The 17489-nt window shown below is 43.5% G+C and overlaps 1 protein-coding gene across 7 annotated transcripts in view; it reads left to right on the top strand.

Moving 5' to 3' along the window:
* The window catches only part of KIF1B (kinesin family member 1B), a 165872-nt gene that overhangs the window by 100679 nt on the left and 47704 nt on the right, over window positions 1-17489 (top strand). For 5 of the 7 annotated variants that reach the window (XM_029065666.2, XM_029065663.2, XM_029065665.2 and 2 more), the window contains 5 exons: window positions 7464-7557; window positions 10217-10365; window positions 11283-11461; window positions 13718-13855; window positions 15416-15664. In XM_029065666.2, coding sequence (XP_028921499.1) covers window positions 7464-7557; window positions 10217-10365; window positions 11283-11461; window positions 13718-13855; window positions 15416-15664 — 809 coding nt within the window. The remainder of the gene's footprint in view (window positions 1-7463; window positions 7558-10216; window positions 10366-11282; window positions 11462-13717; window positions 13856-15415; window positions 15665-17489) is intronic. The other 2 variants (XM_029065668.2, XM_029065669.2) reach the window with 1 other exon arrangement.

Genomic DNA, 17489 nt, shown 5'->3' with positions numbered 1-17489 from the left:
GGTTTTTTTTTGGTTCCAAACTGCCACACGACTACTCATTGTTCTGTCCCTGAAGCAGGCAAGCATTTATGAATCAAAATTAATCCCTAATTCTTTTTGATGTCTGTCTCCCTCTAGACTGTAAGATCACTGTGGGCAGGGAGGTGTCTGCCTACTGTTACCTGGTACCCTCCCAAGTGCTAAATACAGTGCTCAGCACTTAACACTCAATAATTACCATTGACTGGTAAAGCACTCAATTCCTCTGAGTGACTGAGTACATCAAACACCTACTTCCATTCTTGAGCTCCACTCTAGCATACTTCTAATTTTGTATGCAAGGGAGGAAGTGCCGGATTGTGTGTTTTGACAACATCCCCTGTTTTTTATTGTGTTTTTTGGGGGGGAAGAAGTCCCGAGATTGAGTCGGAGAGTTGGATCGGGTATGCAGCTGCTAGGGGTGGTGGTGAGGGTCCCCTCTGCGGCCAGTGACCTTTGTGGCCCAAACAGCCCTTCAACTTGGTAGCTCCCAGTCAGTCAACCAATTCATGCTATTTATTGAGCACCTACTGAGTGCAAGGCACTGTACTAAGACGTTGAGCGACAACAAAAGAAGCGAGACGCACATTCCCTGCCCTCAAGGAACTGCGCAATCTATTGGAGGACAGGACAGAGAGCAAAAAATTGTTTACAAGTAGTGGAAGCAAAAGGAAAAATAAGCTTTTGACAGATACTACAGATGCACCAGATTGTGATAGCTGAATTGAATAATTGCATATCCAAATGGATAGAAGTGCCGAGGAGAGGGAGTCATCCAGGGAAGAGAGTTTGTGCAGTCAGCAGGGGGTCCTGACCTGCCAAGGAGCCAGGGGGCAGAGGAGGGAGGCAACCCCTAATGGATAGAGTTGGGTCTGTGAGTCAGAAGGACCTGGGTTCTAATTCCTGCTCTGCCTCTTGTCTGCTGTGTGACTTTAGGCAAGTCACTTCACTTATAAGTGCTTCAGTTAACCTCATCTGTGAAAGGGAATTAGGCCTATGAGCCCCATGTGGGACAGGGACTGTGTCCCATCTGATTGGCTTGTTTCTGTCTTAGCGCTTAGTACAGTGCCTGGCACATAGTAAGCGCTTAACAAACACCATTAAAAAAAGAAACCGTTTGGCAGGTAGTCTCTTCAGTGTGGAAGCAGTGTCCCCAGCCTAGGAGCAATAGGAGCTGTGTGTTGACCCTTGCGATTGCTTAACTCTGGGAGTGGGTGAGTTTGAGTGCAGGCAGGAATGCACGTAGGGGCCTGGGAGCCGCTTGGGCTGGACTTGCTCTAGGCTGGGGGGCGCTCGGGAAAGGAGGCTCTTGAGGCTTCAATTTCTGTTTCAGAGCATTTGACATCTTATTTTATCTAGTGTTACGGCAACTTTGTGATATGTTTGATTGAAATTTTATTTTTATTATGGATGACCAGCATTGAAAACTTTCAACATGACATATGGATTTGACCTGTTTCTTGGGGCCGTTTACTATATATAGTACTCTAATGGGAACGTGGGATGGTTCATTCGGCTGTTGCAGTCTCACAAACCAAGCCAAATTGCATCCCAAGGGGGCAGAGTAGGGAGGAAAATAATTTGAAGGAAACCCCACCAATCGTCTGCTAAATTTATCTAAAGGACTTTTCCCTTTGAACTTTAGCTTTCCTTGTTTAACTGTTGTCAACCCTGCAAACTCTTTTTCCTTCGCCTAGGGACTGAGAGGGAGTTTGTAAATTACATTGAAGTGGCTTGAGGTGACCGTACTTCTTCTATTTCGGATATAGATGAGGATGCTAAAAAGAGCACTGAAGCTGGCAAATCTAGTCTGGTGAAAGACCAGTCTGGCTTTTATTTGGTTCAGCCTTGAACCTTAATGGTCATTGGTTAATGTGCCTTATACATACAAAAGACCAGTGCTTATCCTCCGGGTCTTCTGAAAATATTTTTATAAGATCAATGCAAACTAAGAAATCTGTCTGATAAGGTTAGGACAAAGTTTTTTAAATAAGCAATATTGAAGGTGTAATCAGTGTCTTCTGCAGTTCAGAAAGCCTGCACCAGATACTCACTTGCCTCTGAACCACTGTATGAGCTGCCAGATGTGAGATGTATGTTTTCCCTTATTATTTTTGTAAAAGGAGGTGAAGAATCTCCTTCCAGTGAAAGAACCCTGGACTGTTTGGTTTTTTTTTCCATTTTCTTGAAGACGTGTTTAAAGATTGTCTTGAGTGCAAGAGCCTGCCTCCTGGAAAGCAGATCTAGTTTGTATTGTTACAAAAGTCCTCATTCAATAAACTCTCAAATATCCTTGTAAGTGTGTGACTTCTCACCGGTGTGGGAGGAGGGGAGAGTGAATTGTTCTAATTGTGTGATACTTTCATCCCTGAAGGACCACAATAAATTAATGGTATTTATTGAGCACTTACTCTGTGCAGAGCACTGTACTAAATGCTTGAGAGGGTACAATACAGTAGATTCGGTGGACATGTTTCATGACCTCAAGGATCTTAGTGTCTAGTGGCTGTAGTAGCAGCTCTTGTCAAGATATTCTGATTCAAAACTGGTTTCTAAAAATGGCTCCTCTCTGTGGCTCTGGTCTTCTTTTCCCTTTTCTTTATCCAGGAAAATTTCACTCCAAGGGATTCCTTCCATAGGAATTAGCCAACATGTACTGATTAGTGATGCGTCTTGATGTATACACTTGGCTGTGTGCCCCTCAAGCACTTAGATACTCACCCCAGCCCCACAGTACTTACGTACATATTATTATACTCTAATTTCCCCTATCCCTAATCTATTTTACTGTCTGCCTCCCTACTTAAAACTAAGTTCCTTGTAGGCGGGGATCACATTTACCAGCTTGGTTAAACTGGACTTTCCCAAGTGCTTATACAGTGCTCTGCAGAGTATACACTTGATAAATACCATTGATTGATATTTGAGTGGAGAAAATTCTCAGGGCAGGAAAATTGCAGCTGTTTCTTTCCTCCTTGATCTTGAGGCTGCCAACCTGGGCTCATCTTGATGTTCCTCTCTCCTGTTGTCTCCTCTTGAGTTATTGTAAGGGAAGACATTTATTAGAGCAGAATTAAATAAAGAACAGCTTAGCTTCTCACTGTGGTCCAAAGCCCCTTGAGTAGTTGCAGAATTTTTTTTTCTCTCACGGCCAAAAAATAAAAATTGGCACCTTCAGCCTTGAGGTGCAGAAAAAGAACATTTTAGTTAGAAAAAACTGTTGTACCTATTGCCTGACTCATTCATTCAATAGTATTTATTGAGCACATACTATGTGCAGAGCACTGTACTAAGCGCTTGGAAAGTACAATTCAGCAACAGATAAAGACAATCCCTGCCCAATAATGGGCTCATAGTCTAAACAACTCAGTTTTTATCATGTGGTTTTACTAATTTGCTCTTCATGTACAATTTTTCCAATTTATGACATAATTTTTCTACTTCGAGGAGAGTCCTATTCTGCCATTTCAGGGGCTAAATACCACATTCCACTGACAAAATAACCTTTAAAAATATGCCATACTACTTCAACTCCCTTTCCCATCACAATCCCATTTAAGAATCAGTACACATACAATCCTCCCTCCCCAATTTAAAACTCAGCAGCAGCCAAACAAATGCAGACTCTGCTTCCATACAAAATTGGTTCCATATGTCCTCTGTTAAAAAAAAATCAAGAAACCAAGTTGCTCAGTAACCAAGTCTTGCCAGTTGTGAACTTTTCTCAGTTTTTAAGAACCATGTCCCTTTTCATTTGAGGGACAGAAAACATCTATTTCTTTACAGGATTTAGCACATGGCATCTGTTCATTGTAGAATCAGTTCTTAGTTTTCTAATAATTCTGTGCATCCTTTCTCAAAAGAGGGTTAATGAACATGTTAACTTGTGAAAAAGTGAAACACATAAACTTCTGGTGGTTTTATGAGTTCAGCCCTTACAGGCCATTCAGGTCTAAGCTTAACTCTCCCCATTTGCTCCCCTCCCACGATTCGCTGTGAAGAGCAAGATTACCTCTGAAGTTAATTTGACAGCTGACTAAACTAGCAGGAAGAAGGTGATTAGGGCCTTTTCTGTGAAAATAAAACCATTGGCTCAAGTGGTCTCTCTGTAATAATTGCTATAACTCTTATCCGTGGACCAGCCAGAACAATGGCCTCTGGATTTCTTCAGTTGGGTTTTTCCAGTACTTTCAGGAAAATAAAGACAGAACTAAAGTATAATACTGCAGACGTACAAGTTTTTCATTCAGGGAAGGAACACAGTTTTGTTTTGAGAAATCTATATCATTGAGGTAGAAGAAACCTATCCTAACAAACCAAATTTAGGGAATTGCTCATACTGAACTGTGTATTTCCTCAAGATTTTAGACCCATTTAGGTCATTATAATTGTGGTATTTGTTAAGGGTTTACTATGTGCCAAGCACTGTACTAAGCCTTGGGGTAGACACAACATAATGAGGTTGGACACAATCCCTCTCCCACGTGAGGCCCAGTCTCAGTAATATAGGACTTTATTGCCAAACTAAGCAAAATTGTCCCAGAATTTTTGAGACCTTCGCTCTAGCAGAGCTGCCAAGGAATAGCGATTCCTATGTGAGCAACATCCTGGGGACGCCTTCCAGGATACATGAAGGTTCGGTAAAGAAAAATGTGAAGATAAATAATAAATTATGGTACTTGTTAAATGCTTATTGTGTGCCAAGCACTGTTCTTAGTGCTGTGGAAGACACAAGAGAATCAGGTTGGACACGGGCCCTGTCTCCCACATGGGGTTTACACTCTTAATCTCCATTTTACAGATGAGGGAACTGAGGCACAGAGAATTTAAGTGACTTGTCAGGGTCACACAGCAGACGTGATGGGGTCAGGATTAGAACCCATGTCCTTCTGACTCAAAGACCTGTGCTCTATCCTCTAAGCCATGCTCCTTCTCTCAAATGTTCCCTAAAAATGTTTCCCCATCTATAACTAGCGGATCTCATGTGACCAAGTTTCACAAGCCAAATTTTTGTTTCAAAAGAGATAAAGTTCCACTCTTGGCTCTTTGATGACCTCAGTTGTATGAAATAAACTGTCCTTTGTCATAGGGAATGGTAAAAGATCCAGTAGCTTCTGAGAGTGCTGAAACTCATTGTCGGCATCTGTTTTGCCTTCAGCACCACGGTGTTGCCAGTAGCCCAATCTGGAGCCTGAAATAAAATGAAGTATTATTAGTCACTTGGATAAGTTCTGTTTAATAAATATGGTGTATAAAATATTCAGAAGACAGTTCCTTCCATGCCCTCTTCCCTTAAACTTCCTGCCCTGTGAGAACCTTGAGCAACAAGCCACCTGAAATTCAAACAATATCATTTGTTGCGCACTTGCTGTGAGCAGAGCATTGTACTAAGCGCTTGGATGGAGAAGCCAAATAGGAGGATATCCCCTTGGGCAGCGGTCAGGGTTCATGGGGAAATGGAGGCTACATCCTGTAAATTAGTGGTATGTGTCTAGTGTTTGCTTTTTCATGTTTTATAAAAGTTCAGCGGTTAATTGACTGCAGGTGACTTTTCAGCATATGCTGAAAAGCTTTTTCTCAAGCAGGAATGATCAATTGATCAAATTTGTTTAATTATTGACCCTGCAAATAATGCTTAACCAGCTTGAATAAATTGCTTCTCACGCTCTTCAACTAGATCACTTCATGCCTTCACACATATTAATTGTTGTGCACTGTAGGCAAAATTGTTCTGTTGAGCTTTAGCAAAGATATTCTGGGACAGGAGAAATTCGCATATTTGAATAGAAATATGAGTGGTTGAATCCAAACATTTGGGTCAGATGCACATTTTCTACCTACTTTGAGAAATGACCTGTCCCCTTGGAGAATTGCCTAGCGGATAGAATGTGGACCTGGGAGTCAGAAGGACCTGGGTTCTAATCCTTGCTCTGCAGCTTGTCTGATGTGTGACTTTGAGCAAGTCACCTAACTTCTGTGTCTGTTACCTCAGCTGTGAAATGGGGATTAAAACTATGAGCCCTATGTGGGACAGGGACTGTGTCCAACCCGATTTGCTTGTATCCAACCCAGTACTTAGTACAGTGCCTGGCACATGTAAGTGCTTAACAAATGCCACAGTTATTATTATTATTATTAGAGATTTTTGCCTGATTCTCATGGAATCTAGCGACAATAATAGTAGTATTGTTAAATGCTTACTCTGTGTCAAGCACTGTTCTAAACAGGTAGATACAAGTTAATCAGGTCAGAGACAGTCCCTGTCCCCCACAAGGCTCTCAGCCTAAGCAGGAAGTAGAACAGGTATTGAATCCCCATTTTACAGATGAGAAAACTGTTACCCTGCTTAACAAATACCAACATTATTATTATTAAAGTGACTTGCTCAAGGTCACACAGAGGCATGTTTAGACTGTGAGCCCATTATTGGGCAGGGATTGTATCTATCTGTTGCCGAATTGTACACTCCAAGTGCTTAGTAGAGTGCTCTGCACATAGTAAGTGCTCAGTAAATACTATTGGATGAATGTAGCAGAACTGGGATTAGAACTCAGGTCCTCTGATTCCCAGGCCTTGTGCTCTTTCCACTAGGCCATACTGCTCCTATCTTCCATCCTTTGATGCTCCTCCTCCTAAAAATAATTCCTTAATTTCTGGTACTTCCCTTCATGCCTTTAACTTTACTCAATTAAACAAAACCTATTGCATTAGTGGATTTTTTTGTAAACCCCAATGGATTGGATTGGCAAAGGAAGGGACAGGCTAGAGAGGGAGTGCTGAATTTGAGCAGGTCAGGTCTTTAATACGCTACACAGAGGAAACACTTAGTAAGTACTATTAATGGGCAGTGCATTAAAATAATATCATACATTTACAAAGTTTCTCCCTCACAGGAACTCAAATCCTGCACTTAGTCCCCATGATTTCAATGGATTCCCACAACATCCTGATGTACGCCTTTGATGTACGTTTCCAGCTCAGCTTGAGCTATAAGCTACAGCTATAGAGATGATCGTGTTTCATTCTTTTTGTAAAGAAAGCATTATTTTCCTCATGACTAGGATTAAGCACTGAGGGATATTTGTGACATCTCAAGATAGAGAATGGGACCTGTGCTCCTTTTCCCAGTGCCATTTTTCTCTGGTATTCTTGTACTGTGATGTATTTTAACATTTTAAGACTACCCATTTTCTCCTCATTGGCATCCTCTTTAAAAATAAAATAAAATAAGGCACTGTTCCCAAATCTGAATCTGAGGCAGTGAAGGAGCTGGGAATTTGATCTCTTCAGAATTAACAGAGATGACAATGTTCCATGTAGCTGGCTGTCCGTGACTGTCTTTCTGAAGCATTTCTTTGTATGTCTGATTTCCCTGCACTTTCCCCTGCTCTCTTTTTCTTCCCATTCTCTTTCTCCTACATGGTATTTCATCTCTCTCCCATCAGGATTATGAAAGTAAATTGCAGGCCTTGCAGAAGCAGGTTGAAACCCGTTCCCTGGCTGCTGAAACTACTGAGGAGGAAGAAGAGGAAGAGGAAGGTGAGTAGGAGTCTACAAGCTGTCTAGCCCGTAGCTCTGTAATGCAGAGGCTACATTGGGGAGAGAGGCATAGTCCCAACAAGTGATTCGCAAAGGCTTACTATGCCACAGTGACCACTGCAACATTTTTGTGACTGAACTTTTGGAAAAATCAGACCAGAAATGATAAACAGTTTTAAGTTGAAAGTATTTAGACAAATAAAAACAAAATATCTGAATATCTTTTAAAGAAGACTATTCTTTTGATTTATTTTGTTGGTGAGCACATCCCGTTGATCGGGCGGCCCCACTCATGAACCTCTGCTCCGGAGGCTTTGCCTGCTCAGGGAAAATGGAAGTGCCTCGGGGATTAACCAGAGTTGGAAGGTTTGAGACCTTCAACACCGGCTTCCTGGGACGGCAGTAAAGAAGAGGTTCTTTCTTGCAATTCTTGATCATCTCAACCTTGCTCCAAATGGACTTTGCTTTAGAAAAGAACATAATTGAAACTTTTTAGTCAGTGGGGTTTGGGTGGGGACAATAGTTTAAGATAATAATGACCACATTCCGTGGAAACATATGTCCCGTGACTTGTTGGTTCTCAGCTGGTGGAAACCTGGCAATCCAGACTACTGCATCGCTTGATATTTTAGGCATAGATTGGGGGGCAAGGTAAGCGTGTTCACACAGGCGCCATGTGAGTGCAGAATCTTTTTGTTTTCCTATTCTAAACTATGTTGAAGACATGAGCAGCCTTCCTGGGCTTCTGGTAAGGTTAGAAGAAGTCGCCAGGCTTCGCCTCACGACTCTGGAGTGCCTCAGAGCCATGAAGGTTGGGAAACGCTGCTGAAAGGTCAACTTTTACGTGACCAATTCATTTCTTCCTGGCCGCAGAATAGGTCCTAAGCAGAGGGGCCAACTCTGTGGAGGCAGTGGGGGCAGTTGACTCCCCAGCTGTCTGAGCTGAACACCCAATTTCATCTATCCCAGGTCTTTGACAAAACCTAAGGGTTTTCAAGCAGGATTGGAGAGACCCAAGATGGAGACTTTCTGGCCTGTCAGCTGCTTTTTTTTAAATTGGTATTTGTTAAGCATTTACTATGTGCCAGGTACTGTATTTAGTGCTGGGGTAGATACAAGCTAATCAGGTTGAACACAGTCCATATCCCAGGTGGGGCTCACAATTTTATATCCCCATTTTACAGATAAGGTAACTGAGGCACACAAAAGTGCAGTGACTTGCCCAAAGTCACACAGCAGATAGGTAGCAGAGCTGGGATTAGAATCCAGGTCCCTCTGACTCCCAGGCCCGTTCTCTATCCACTAAGTAACACTGCTTCTCTGAAGCCTGCCTTTTTCCAGCAACATCCTCCCCACTTCCCCATTAGAAGAAAAAAATCCCATTTTTCCTCCCATACTCAAAATGACAGAAACTGAAAGTTGGTAACTATGAACTAAAGTATCCCTGCCAGTGGTTGGCCCTTTCTTCAGGTTTTCTAGCCCTGACCCTTGTAGTAATGTAAAGACCACTTTCTTCTGTAAGGTAGGACCGTATTTTCGAAAAGCCTCTAGTGGAGACTGCTCCTCAGTTTCTGTAAGCTAGATCCTCCTACAATCAGCACTGTCTCTGATCTCAAGGCTGGGCTATGTGAGGAGGGAAATCCTAGGATTATATAACTGGAAAGGACTTTGAGAGATTATCAGCTTATGCCCCTAAATCATCCAGACCAGATGGCTGCCTGTTCTTGCTTTAAAGATATTCAAAGATGAGGTCCCACAAATCCCTTTGGTAGTTTCTTCTAGTGGTAGTGTGATTTAATGTTTCTTTTTTGTTACAGTAGTTCATTCTCTGACAGAAATTGAATCCCATAAGCAATGATAATTGTGGTGTATGTTAAGCACTTCCTGTGTGCCAAGCACTGTACTGAGTACTAGGGTGCATATAAGATAATGAGGTCAGGCACACACCCTGCTCCCTACGGGGCTCTCAGTCTGAGTGGGAGGGAGAACAGGAAACAGATGAGAGTCCTGAAGCACAGATATGTAAAGTGACTTGTCCTAGGTCACCCAGCAGGCAACTGGCATAACTGGGATTAGAACCCAGGTCCTGTGCTTTCCTCACCTGTGTTCTTTCCACTAGGCCATACAACTTCAAGTGTTCAGTGTGACACATGCAGGACTGTGTAATGGTATTGTAGAGTTTAGTATCTAAGTCTTATCTTCTGTATTAGCCTACGTGGTTTGTATCCGTATTCGAACATAATATTTTTGAATAGTAAATCAGAGGTGGCTTGTCTTAATTATTCTTCCTGCCTTCCATGTTTTTGGGGTTGTTTAAGTTTTGGATGAGCATTCTTTTCAGTTCATATGTAGTTTTTCTGCCAATTAATAGGATTTATTGGGTGCTTACTCAGCACTTGAAACAATGCAGGAGAATTGGTAGACATGATCCCTGCCCACAAAGCCTCACTGTTTTAAGCAGACATTCTTATTTTCATTCAATCATTCATTCAATTGAATTTATTGAGCACTTACTGTGTGCAGAGCACTGTACTAAGTGCTTGGAAAGTATGGAGAGTAGCTAGTGAACACTTTATATACCCTGGGACCAAGCTGAGGAAGTGAATTTACTGCTTAGTTTTGACCTTACCTTTGCATGTTGTAACTCTAATCCTTTCAGTTCCTTGGACCCAACATGAGTTTGAGCTGGCACAGTGGGCTTTCCGGAAATGGAAATTTCACCAGTTCACCTCACTGCGGGACCTGCTGTGGGGGAATGCAGTTTACCTGAAGGAAGCGAATGCCATCAGTGTGGAGCTGAAGAAAAAGGTGTGTGTCTGTTAGCAGGGTGGGAGGAGGGAAAGGGAGGGTGTCTTAGGGCTTCCTCACACCTACAAGTCCACCTGGCCTTTTCTAAGATTTAGAAGGAAGGCTGACCAACTTCTCCTTCCCCCGTACTTGGGTGGAGGCTTGCACTTGCTGTTGTTGCTGCAGGCTTATCCATGCTAGTCTAAAAGTATCAGTCAATCGATGGACCTTATTGAACGCTTACTGGAGGTAGAGCACTGTACTAAATACTTGGAAGAGTACAGTATAACAGAGTCAGTCAGGTATGTTCCCCAACCACCAGGAGCTTGCGTTCTAGAGCAGGGAGGCAGACATCAGTATAAGTAAATTATAGATATGTACATAAATACTGTGGGGCTGAGGGTGGAGTGAATACCATGAGTAGAGGACTGTCTGGTGCCCCTAATTCAAGGCTCCATCATAATGCCTTGAAAGAGGAACCTCTTCAACAATACATCTTGAAAACCAGATAATCCCATTTCCTATTCCAAACCAAGAGTTCTCTTTCCATGTGAGTCACATTTTCATTCCTCACACTTTCTTTTTTTAAAAAAAATGGTATTTTTTAAGTGTTAACTGTGTTACAATATTGGTTAAGCACTTACTGTGTGCCAGGCACCATATTAAATACTGGAGTAAATACAAGTTAATCAGGCAACGTCCCACATGAGGCTCACAGTCTTAATCCCCATTTTAAAGATGAGGTAACTGAGGCTCATAGAAGCTAAGTGACTTGCCCAAAATCACACAGCACACGTGTGACAGAGCTGGTACTAGAACTCAGGTCCTTCTGAGTCCTAGGCCCGTGCTCTATCCACTAGGCCACGCTGCTTCTCACAAACTGTCAAAAAGTCAGCAGCACCGGTAATTATAAATTGTGTTTCTTGTCGCCATTTTAGGTGCAGTTTCAGTTTGTCCTGCTCACTGATACACTGTACTCCCCTCTGCCCCCTGAGTTACTTCCCCCGGAGATAGAAAAACCCCAGGATGACAGGCCCTTTCCTCGGACGGTGGTGGCTGTGGAAGTTCAGGATCTGAAGAATGGAGCAACACATTACTGGTCCCTGGAGAAACTCAGGTACGTAAGTGTTATCAAGAGATTGTGCTTTCTGAAAGTCATTAGCTTTATTCAGACAACACACACACACAGAGTGGTCCTTTGGGCTCGGAGAAGGTGCCACTGTTGGTGGAATTCACCTTTGGGTGCATGTGTGTCAGAAGAGGCCAATATGGAACTCACAGTTCTGCCCATACACTGCCCACATAGACTAATCCCTTGGTTTTGCTTTAAGAAATGAAATATCGTATGGTCAGCAGGGTAGGTACTCAAATTGTTTTTCAGAAGCGATAATGAGTTTCACTGAGTAATCCACCCTCTCTTGCCCAATTCCCTTGAAGCCAACAGCCCATATTAGGAGCTGGTTGGTTAGGAAATAGGTACAAATATGTAGCCATGGAATAGGACATATTTGGGCACCCTATCAGCATCAGACCTTGCTGTTCTTGGGAAAAAACTTGGAAAAGACATACGGTTTGAGCTCTTACTCCTTGTGTCATAGAGCCCTCTCTCTTCATCTAGCCCTTCCTTCCATCACCAACCACAGTTCATCTTCGCAGTAATAAAAATAATAGTGGTATTTCATCGAACAGTGATATATTTATTGAATGCTTACTGTGTGAAAAGCACTGAACTAAGCACTTGGGAGAATACAACAGAATTGGGTTGGTAGACGTGATCCAGGGAGCTTGCCTCTAGGCAGCAAACTCGTTGTGGGCAGGGAACGTATCTGCTAATTCTGTTGAATTGTACTCTCCCAGGTGCTTAGTACGGTGCTCTGCACATAATAAGTGCTCAGTAAATTTGATTGATTAATTAAAGAAATTTAGGGTCTAGTAGGGGAGACGGACATTTAAATAAATTGCAGGTAGGGTAAGCAACAGAGTATAAGGCTGTGGACATAAATGCTGTGTGGGCTTGGAGTGAGGTTACTACATGCTAACCACTGTACTTAGTCCTGGGGTAGATAAGAGATAATTAGGTCAGACACAGTCTCTGTCCCACATGGGACTCAGTTAAAGGGGGAGGGAGAACGAGTATTGAATCCCTAATTTACATTTATGGAAACAAGGGATGGAAAGTTCAGTGACTTGCCCATGGTCACACAATAGGCAAGTGGTAGAGACAGGATTAGAACACCGAGAGGCAGTGTGCCTAGTGGAAAGAGCACAAGCCTGAGAATCAGGGGACCTGGGTTCTAATCCCAGCCCCATAGTAATAATAATAGTATTTGTTAAACGCTTACAATGTGCCAGGCACTGTCCTAAGCACTGGGATGGATGCAGGCAAATCAGTTTGGACACAATCCCTGTCCCAGTGGGGCGCGCAGTCCCTGTCCCCATTTTACAGGTGAGCTAACTGAGGCACAAATAAGTGAAATGACTTGTCCAGGGTCACACAGCAGACATATGGAGGAGCAGGGATTAAAGCCCATGACTTTCTGATCCCAAGCCGTGCTCTTTCCATTACATCATGCTGCTTCTTATCTGCCTGCTGTTTGAACTTGGGCAAATCACTTAACTTGGTTGTTCCTGTTTCCTCATCTGTAAAATGGGTATAAAATGCCTGTTCTCCCTCCCCTTCGTAGGAGAGGGACTGTGTCCAACGTGATTGTCTTATATCTACCCCAGAACTTAATGCATTGCTTGGCACTGAATAAGTGCATAACAAATACCACCATCTTTATTATTATTAGGTCTCCTGGCTCCCAGGCCCATGCTCATTCCATTAGGCCATGTTTTTCCTTTGTGTTTTTCCATGTGTCTGACTGCCAAGCCATTCACTCACTGCTTAGAAAACTATCTTGAAAATGAACCTAGGCTGCTCTCGGGACTTTGTATCTTCCCCCCTCTCTCATTGTTTCCAATCCCATCTTTTGCCGACCCTTCCCTCCATGTCAGGTTACTGAGGAAAGAGGTGAGAGAGAACACAAGGAAGGCAACCTGCTTTTTTTCATCCCCGATCCTGGTTTTGAGGGGAAAATACCCATTTTGAAACAATTTAGGATTCCTAAATTGATCTTCATCGCATCATAGACTGTTTTCTAGATTGTTGAGCCTGGGCATGAACAGGCCTCCCTACTTAACCTTTAATTGTTTTGAAGACCATTGGTATTTGGAACTCCAGGAACCATCTTTTTCTTTTGCTGTGCGGTTAACACAAGCAGTTGATCAGTGCCCCAGCAGCAGGCCTGCACCGTAAAAAGCTGTGAACGTTAAACTTTCAGTGGCTACCTTGAGGTGGACATGAATGTAATGAGTTATGTTTGCTGTGCAGGCAAAGGCTGGAGCTGATGCGGGAGATGTATGACCGGGCAGGGGAAATGGCCTCCAGCGCCCACGAGGAAGGCGAGACCTCGTTGACCGGCAGTGATCCATTTTATGATCGGTTCCATTGGTTCAAGCTGGTCGGCAGGTAAGTGGTGAATGACCTCGCCCCTCCCGGCCCATTGCCTGGCTGGGTTCTGCCCCTTGGGAGCTCCAGGGGAAGGATTGACTTGTAGTTGAATGTGTCATGGCCACTATGATAGGGGAAAGAAACTTCCTTTGGGGAGCCTTACTGAAAGAAGCACAAAATCTTCTCCCCAAATTTTAGAGAGAAATAAGGAAGCATGTTACCTAGTTCTCTGATCTTTTTTTTAAATGATATTTATTAAGTGCTTGCTATGTGCTAGGTGCTGAATTAAGCCCTGGAGTAGATGCAAGCTAATCAGGTTGGACTCAGTCCGTGTCCCATGTAATAATAGTAATAATAATAATTGTGCTTTTTAAATACTTACTATGTGCTAGGCACTGTACTAAATGCTGAGGAGATAATAAGCAAATTAGGTTGGACAAAGTCTCCATCACTCATCGGGCTCACAGTCTTAGTCCCATTTTACGTATGAGGTGACTGGGGCACAGAGAAGTGAAGACTTGCCCAAGGTCACAGCAGACAAGTGGTGGAGCTGGGATTAGAGCCCAGGTCCGTGTTCAATCCAGTAGGCCATGCTGCTTCTCGAGCATTGCTCTTGAGCATTTAGTTTCTTTGCTATTTGTATCTGATTTGCTTTCACCTCCCACCGCCCTCAGAATTTAAGTTGTATTTTTCTAAAAAAAACAAAAAACCAAAAAATGGGGGAAAATGGTAAGGTCAAATGATACTCTGAAAAAAATGTTAAAGGGTTTAAAAGGGAAGGGAAGAAGGGACTTGAAGATGTGACAGCCCCTCAGAGAGTAGCAGTAGTTTCTGCTCTCAGACCAAGGGCAAGGACCAAGATGCTCTCCCCTAGCCAAAGGACAGTCCATTCTCCCAAAATGTGCATTTTAATATGTATTTTGGAAAGAGAGCTGGTCGGGAATTGGGGGGTAGTCTTTTGATGGTTTGTGACTGCCTGGCTAGAAGGCAGCACAACCTCAGAAGAAACCGCATGTGGACTCCAATGTGGCGTTGGTCAGGCCGGGGGAAACGTGACACGAATCTTAACTTGGAATTCATCAGGCACGTAACACCCTCACTAGAGGAAAACCAACTGTAATTACTTCATCAGCAATGCCCAGCTATCCATTTTGCATCAGGTCATGGAGTGATGTGGAAATTGCAGAGAAATCTACAATCCTTTAGTTTTCTTCTCCAAGCAGGACCTTTCTCCCTACACTGTCAGTGGGATTATGCCAATGTACAACTGGATTATGCAAAGTGTTCTTTACAGCATTGGTAAATTGCCCTTCCCTTAGCCTGGCTTGTATTTCCTTTGCTTCCTCCACCTCACTCTAAGGACCTCTTCGGGTCTGAGCCCTCTTGGCCTTTCCTTGGCCCATCTCAGCTGACCCGGGTGGTTTAAAGCTTGTTTTATGCTTTTGCTTTTCAATTTGCTGTTTATCGCATTGATTTCCCAGTGGGTTTTCTGCTGGTCGCACCCGTGGCTTTCTGCTAACCGACTCTTCCTCTTTCCCTGGCCGTGTTCATCGGCGCGCACTGTTCCCTGGTGTCTAGCTCCCCTATTTTCCACGGCTGTGTGAATGAGCGCCTTGCTGACCGCACGCCCTCCCCCACTTTTTCCACGGCCGATTCCGACATCACCGAGCTGGCCGACGAGCAGCAGGACGAGATGGAGGACTTTGACGACGAGGCATTCGTGGATGACGCCGGCTCTGATGCAGGGACAGAGGAGGGATCGGACCTCTTCAGTGATGGGCACGACCCATTTTACGACCGATCCCCTTGGTTCATTTTAGTGGGAAGGTTGGTGAGGTTATGACCTGAGGGGCATAAAGGGACCAGCTCTTACTGCAAAGGCTTCTCTCAGCCACATTGCCAATTTGTGGATGTCCATTTGAAGAACTTGGGTGTTCTAGGCTGTTCCATAAATTAACTTCAGGTCAGAGATGGAAGTCATAAGACCTTTTTTTTAAATGGTGCTCATTAAGTGCTTACTATGTGCCAGGCACTGTGCTAAACACTGGGGTAGATACAAGTTAATCAGGTTGGACACAGTCCTTGTCCCACATGGGACTCATGTTCTTAATCCTCATTTTACAGATGAGGTAACAGGCACAAAGAAGTGAAGTGTTATGCCCAAGGTCACACAGCAGACAAGTTTTTGGTTAGATGGAGAGAGAGAAAGACATGTTGTGTATGTGCACATGTATTTCTTTGTTCCAGGTAGACTTCCCAGTGCCACTTACTGGGCACTGAAGCTTTGCCTGCTTGCAACAGAAACCACAGACTAGAGAAAATGGTAAATGGGTGGGCAAATTTCCTCAAATGTTTGTTCTAAATAATCTTTATGAGGAAAATGTAATAATAATATAATAATAACTGTGGTTTCTGTTAAGCACTTACTATGTGCCAGGCACTGTAGTAAGCGCTGGGAGAGATACAAGCAAATCGGTTGGACACAGTCCCTGTCCCACATGGGGCTCACAGTTTTAATCCCCATTTTAATAACAATAATAATAACAATGATAGTAATTGTGGTATTTATTAAGTGCCTACATGTTCCAGGCACTGTACTAAGCACTGGGGTGGATATAAATTTTTCAGGTTGGGCACAGTCCTTGTCCTGCATGGGGCTTAGAGTCTGAATCCCATTTCACAGATGAGGTAACTGAGGCACAGAGAAGTGAAGTGACTTGCCCAGAGTCACGTAGCAGACAAGTGGCGGAGCCGGAATTTGAACCCAGGTCCTTGTGACTCCCAGGCCTGTGCCCTATCTACTAGGCCAGTCAGCTTGAAAGAGGCCAGGTTGGTGAGGCAGAGAGTGGGAAAAAGATTTCCAGTGCTTCGACAGCATGGGAGAAGAGAATGGGCAAGAATGGGAGGAAGAGAGAGGGGAGGGCAGGTACAGGATTCAAATCGTGAGTAGGAGAAAGCAGATCAAATGTAAAAATGGAACTGCTCTGAATATATAGTAATGTTTTTCTAGTCCTGGAAAGCCCTCATAGGCATTTTTTTCCTCATTAGTTATTAAAACGAATTCTTGGTCTCTTTGACTGAATTCAGTGTGGCACCAGTCAGGTGGGAGACCTCTCTCTCTAGGGCAAATTGTCCCTGTACTTTAGAGGATATCCTAATATAAAGAATCTCTTTGACAGAGACGTTGCTCTGAGTGTTCAGAGCTTTGTTTCCATATCGCAGAGGTGGTTCGGAGCATCGTAAGATTGTTGACTGCTCCCAAGCTCTGCCTCCATTTCCCATTTGTAGGCTTCTCATGAACTTGTCTCTGATCATTTTGCGGCCTTTTGCCTCCAACCTTTCAGGGCCGGAATTTTTTTTCTAACATTCATAACTACATGGTCACCAGCAAACAGGTCAGAAACATTCCCAGGCATTCAGGAAATTAAACAGACCATGTAGTTGCATTGGAGTCACGTTGTCTTCGGTTCCTAAAAGGGATCTTCTGTCCCCCTCTCTGCAGGCACAGAATGGAGAGCATGAATCTGAACAGAGCATATGAGGCCAGAATTGAGAGCCTAGAACCAAACAGGACCTTGGCTTCAGTTATAGCTTGAGGAAAGCAAGAGCCAAGAGAAGTCTTTCAGTCCACTAAGAAGGGAATGGAAATGTT

The sequence above is a fragment of the Ornithorhynchus anatinus genome, chromosome 5, assembly GCF_004115215.2.
Source record: "Ornithorhynchus anatinus isolate Pmale09 chromosome 5, mOrnAna1.pri.v4, whole genome shotgun sequence".
Classification (NCBI taxonomy): Eukaryota; Metazoa; Chordata; class Mammalia; order Monotremata; family Ornithorhynchidae; genus Ornithorhynchus; species Ornithorhynchus anatinus.
Note: the sequence above shows the minus strand (reverse complement) of the source record. Positions and strands in the feature narration are given on the sequence as shown.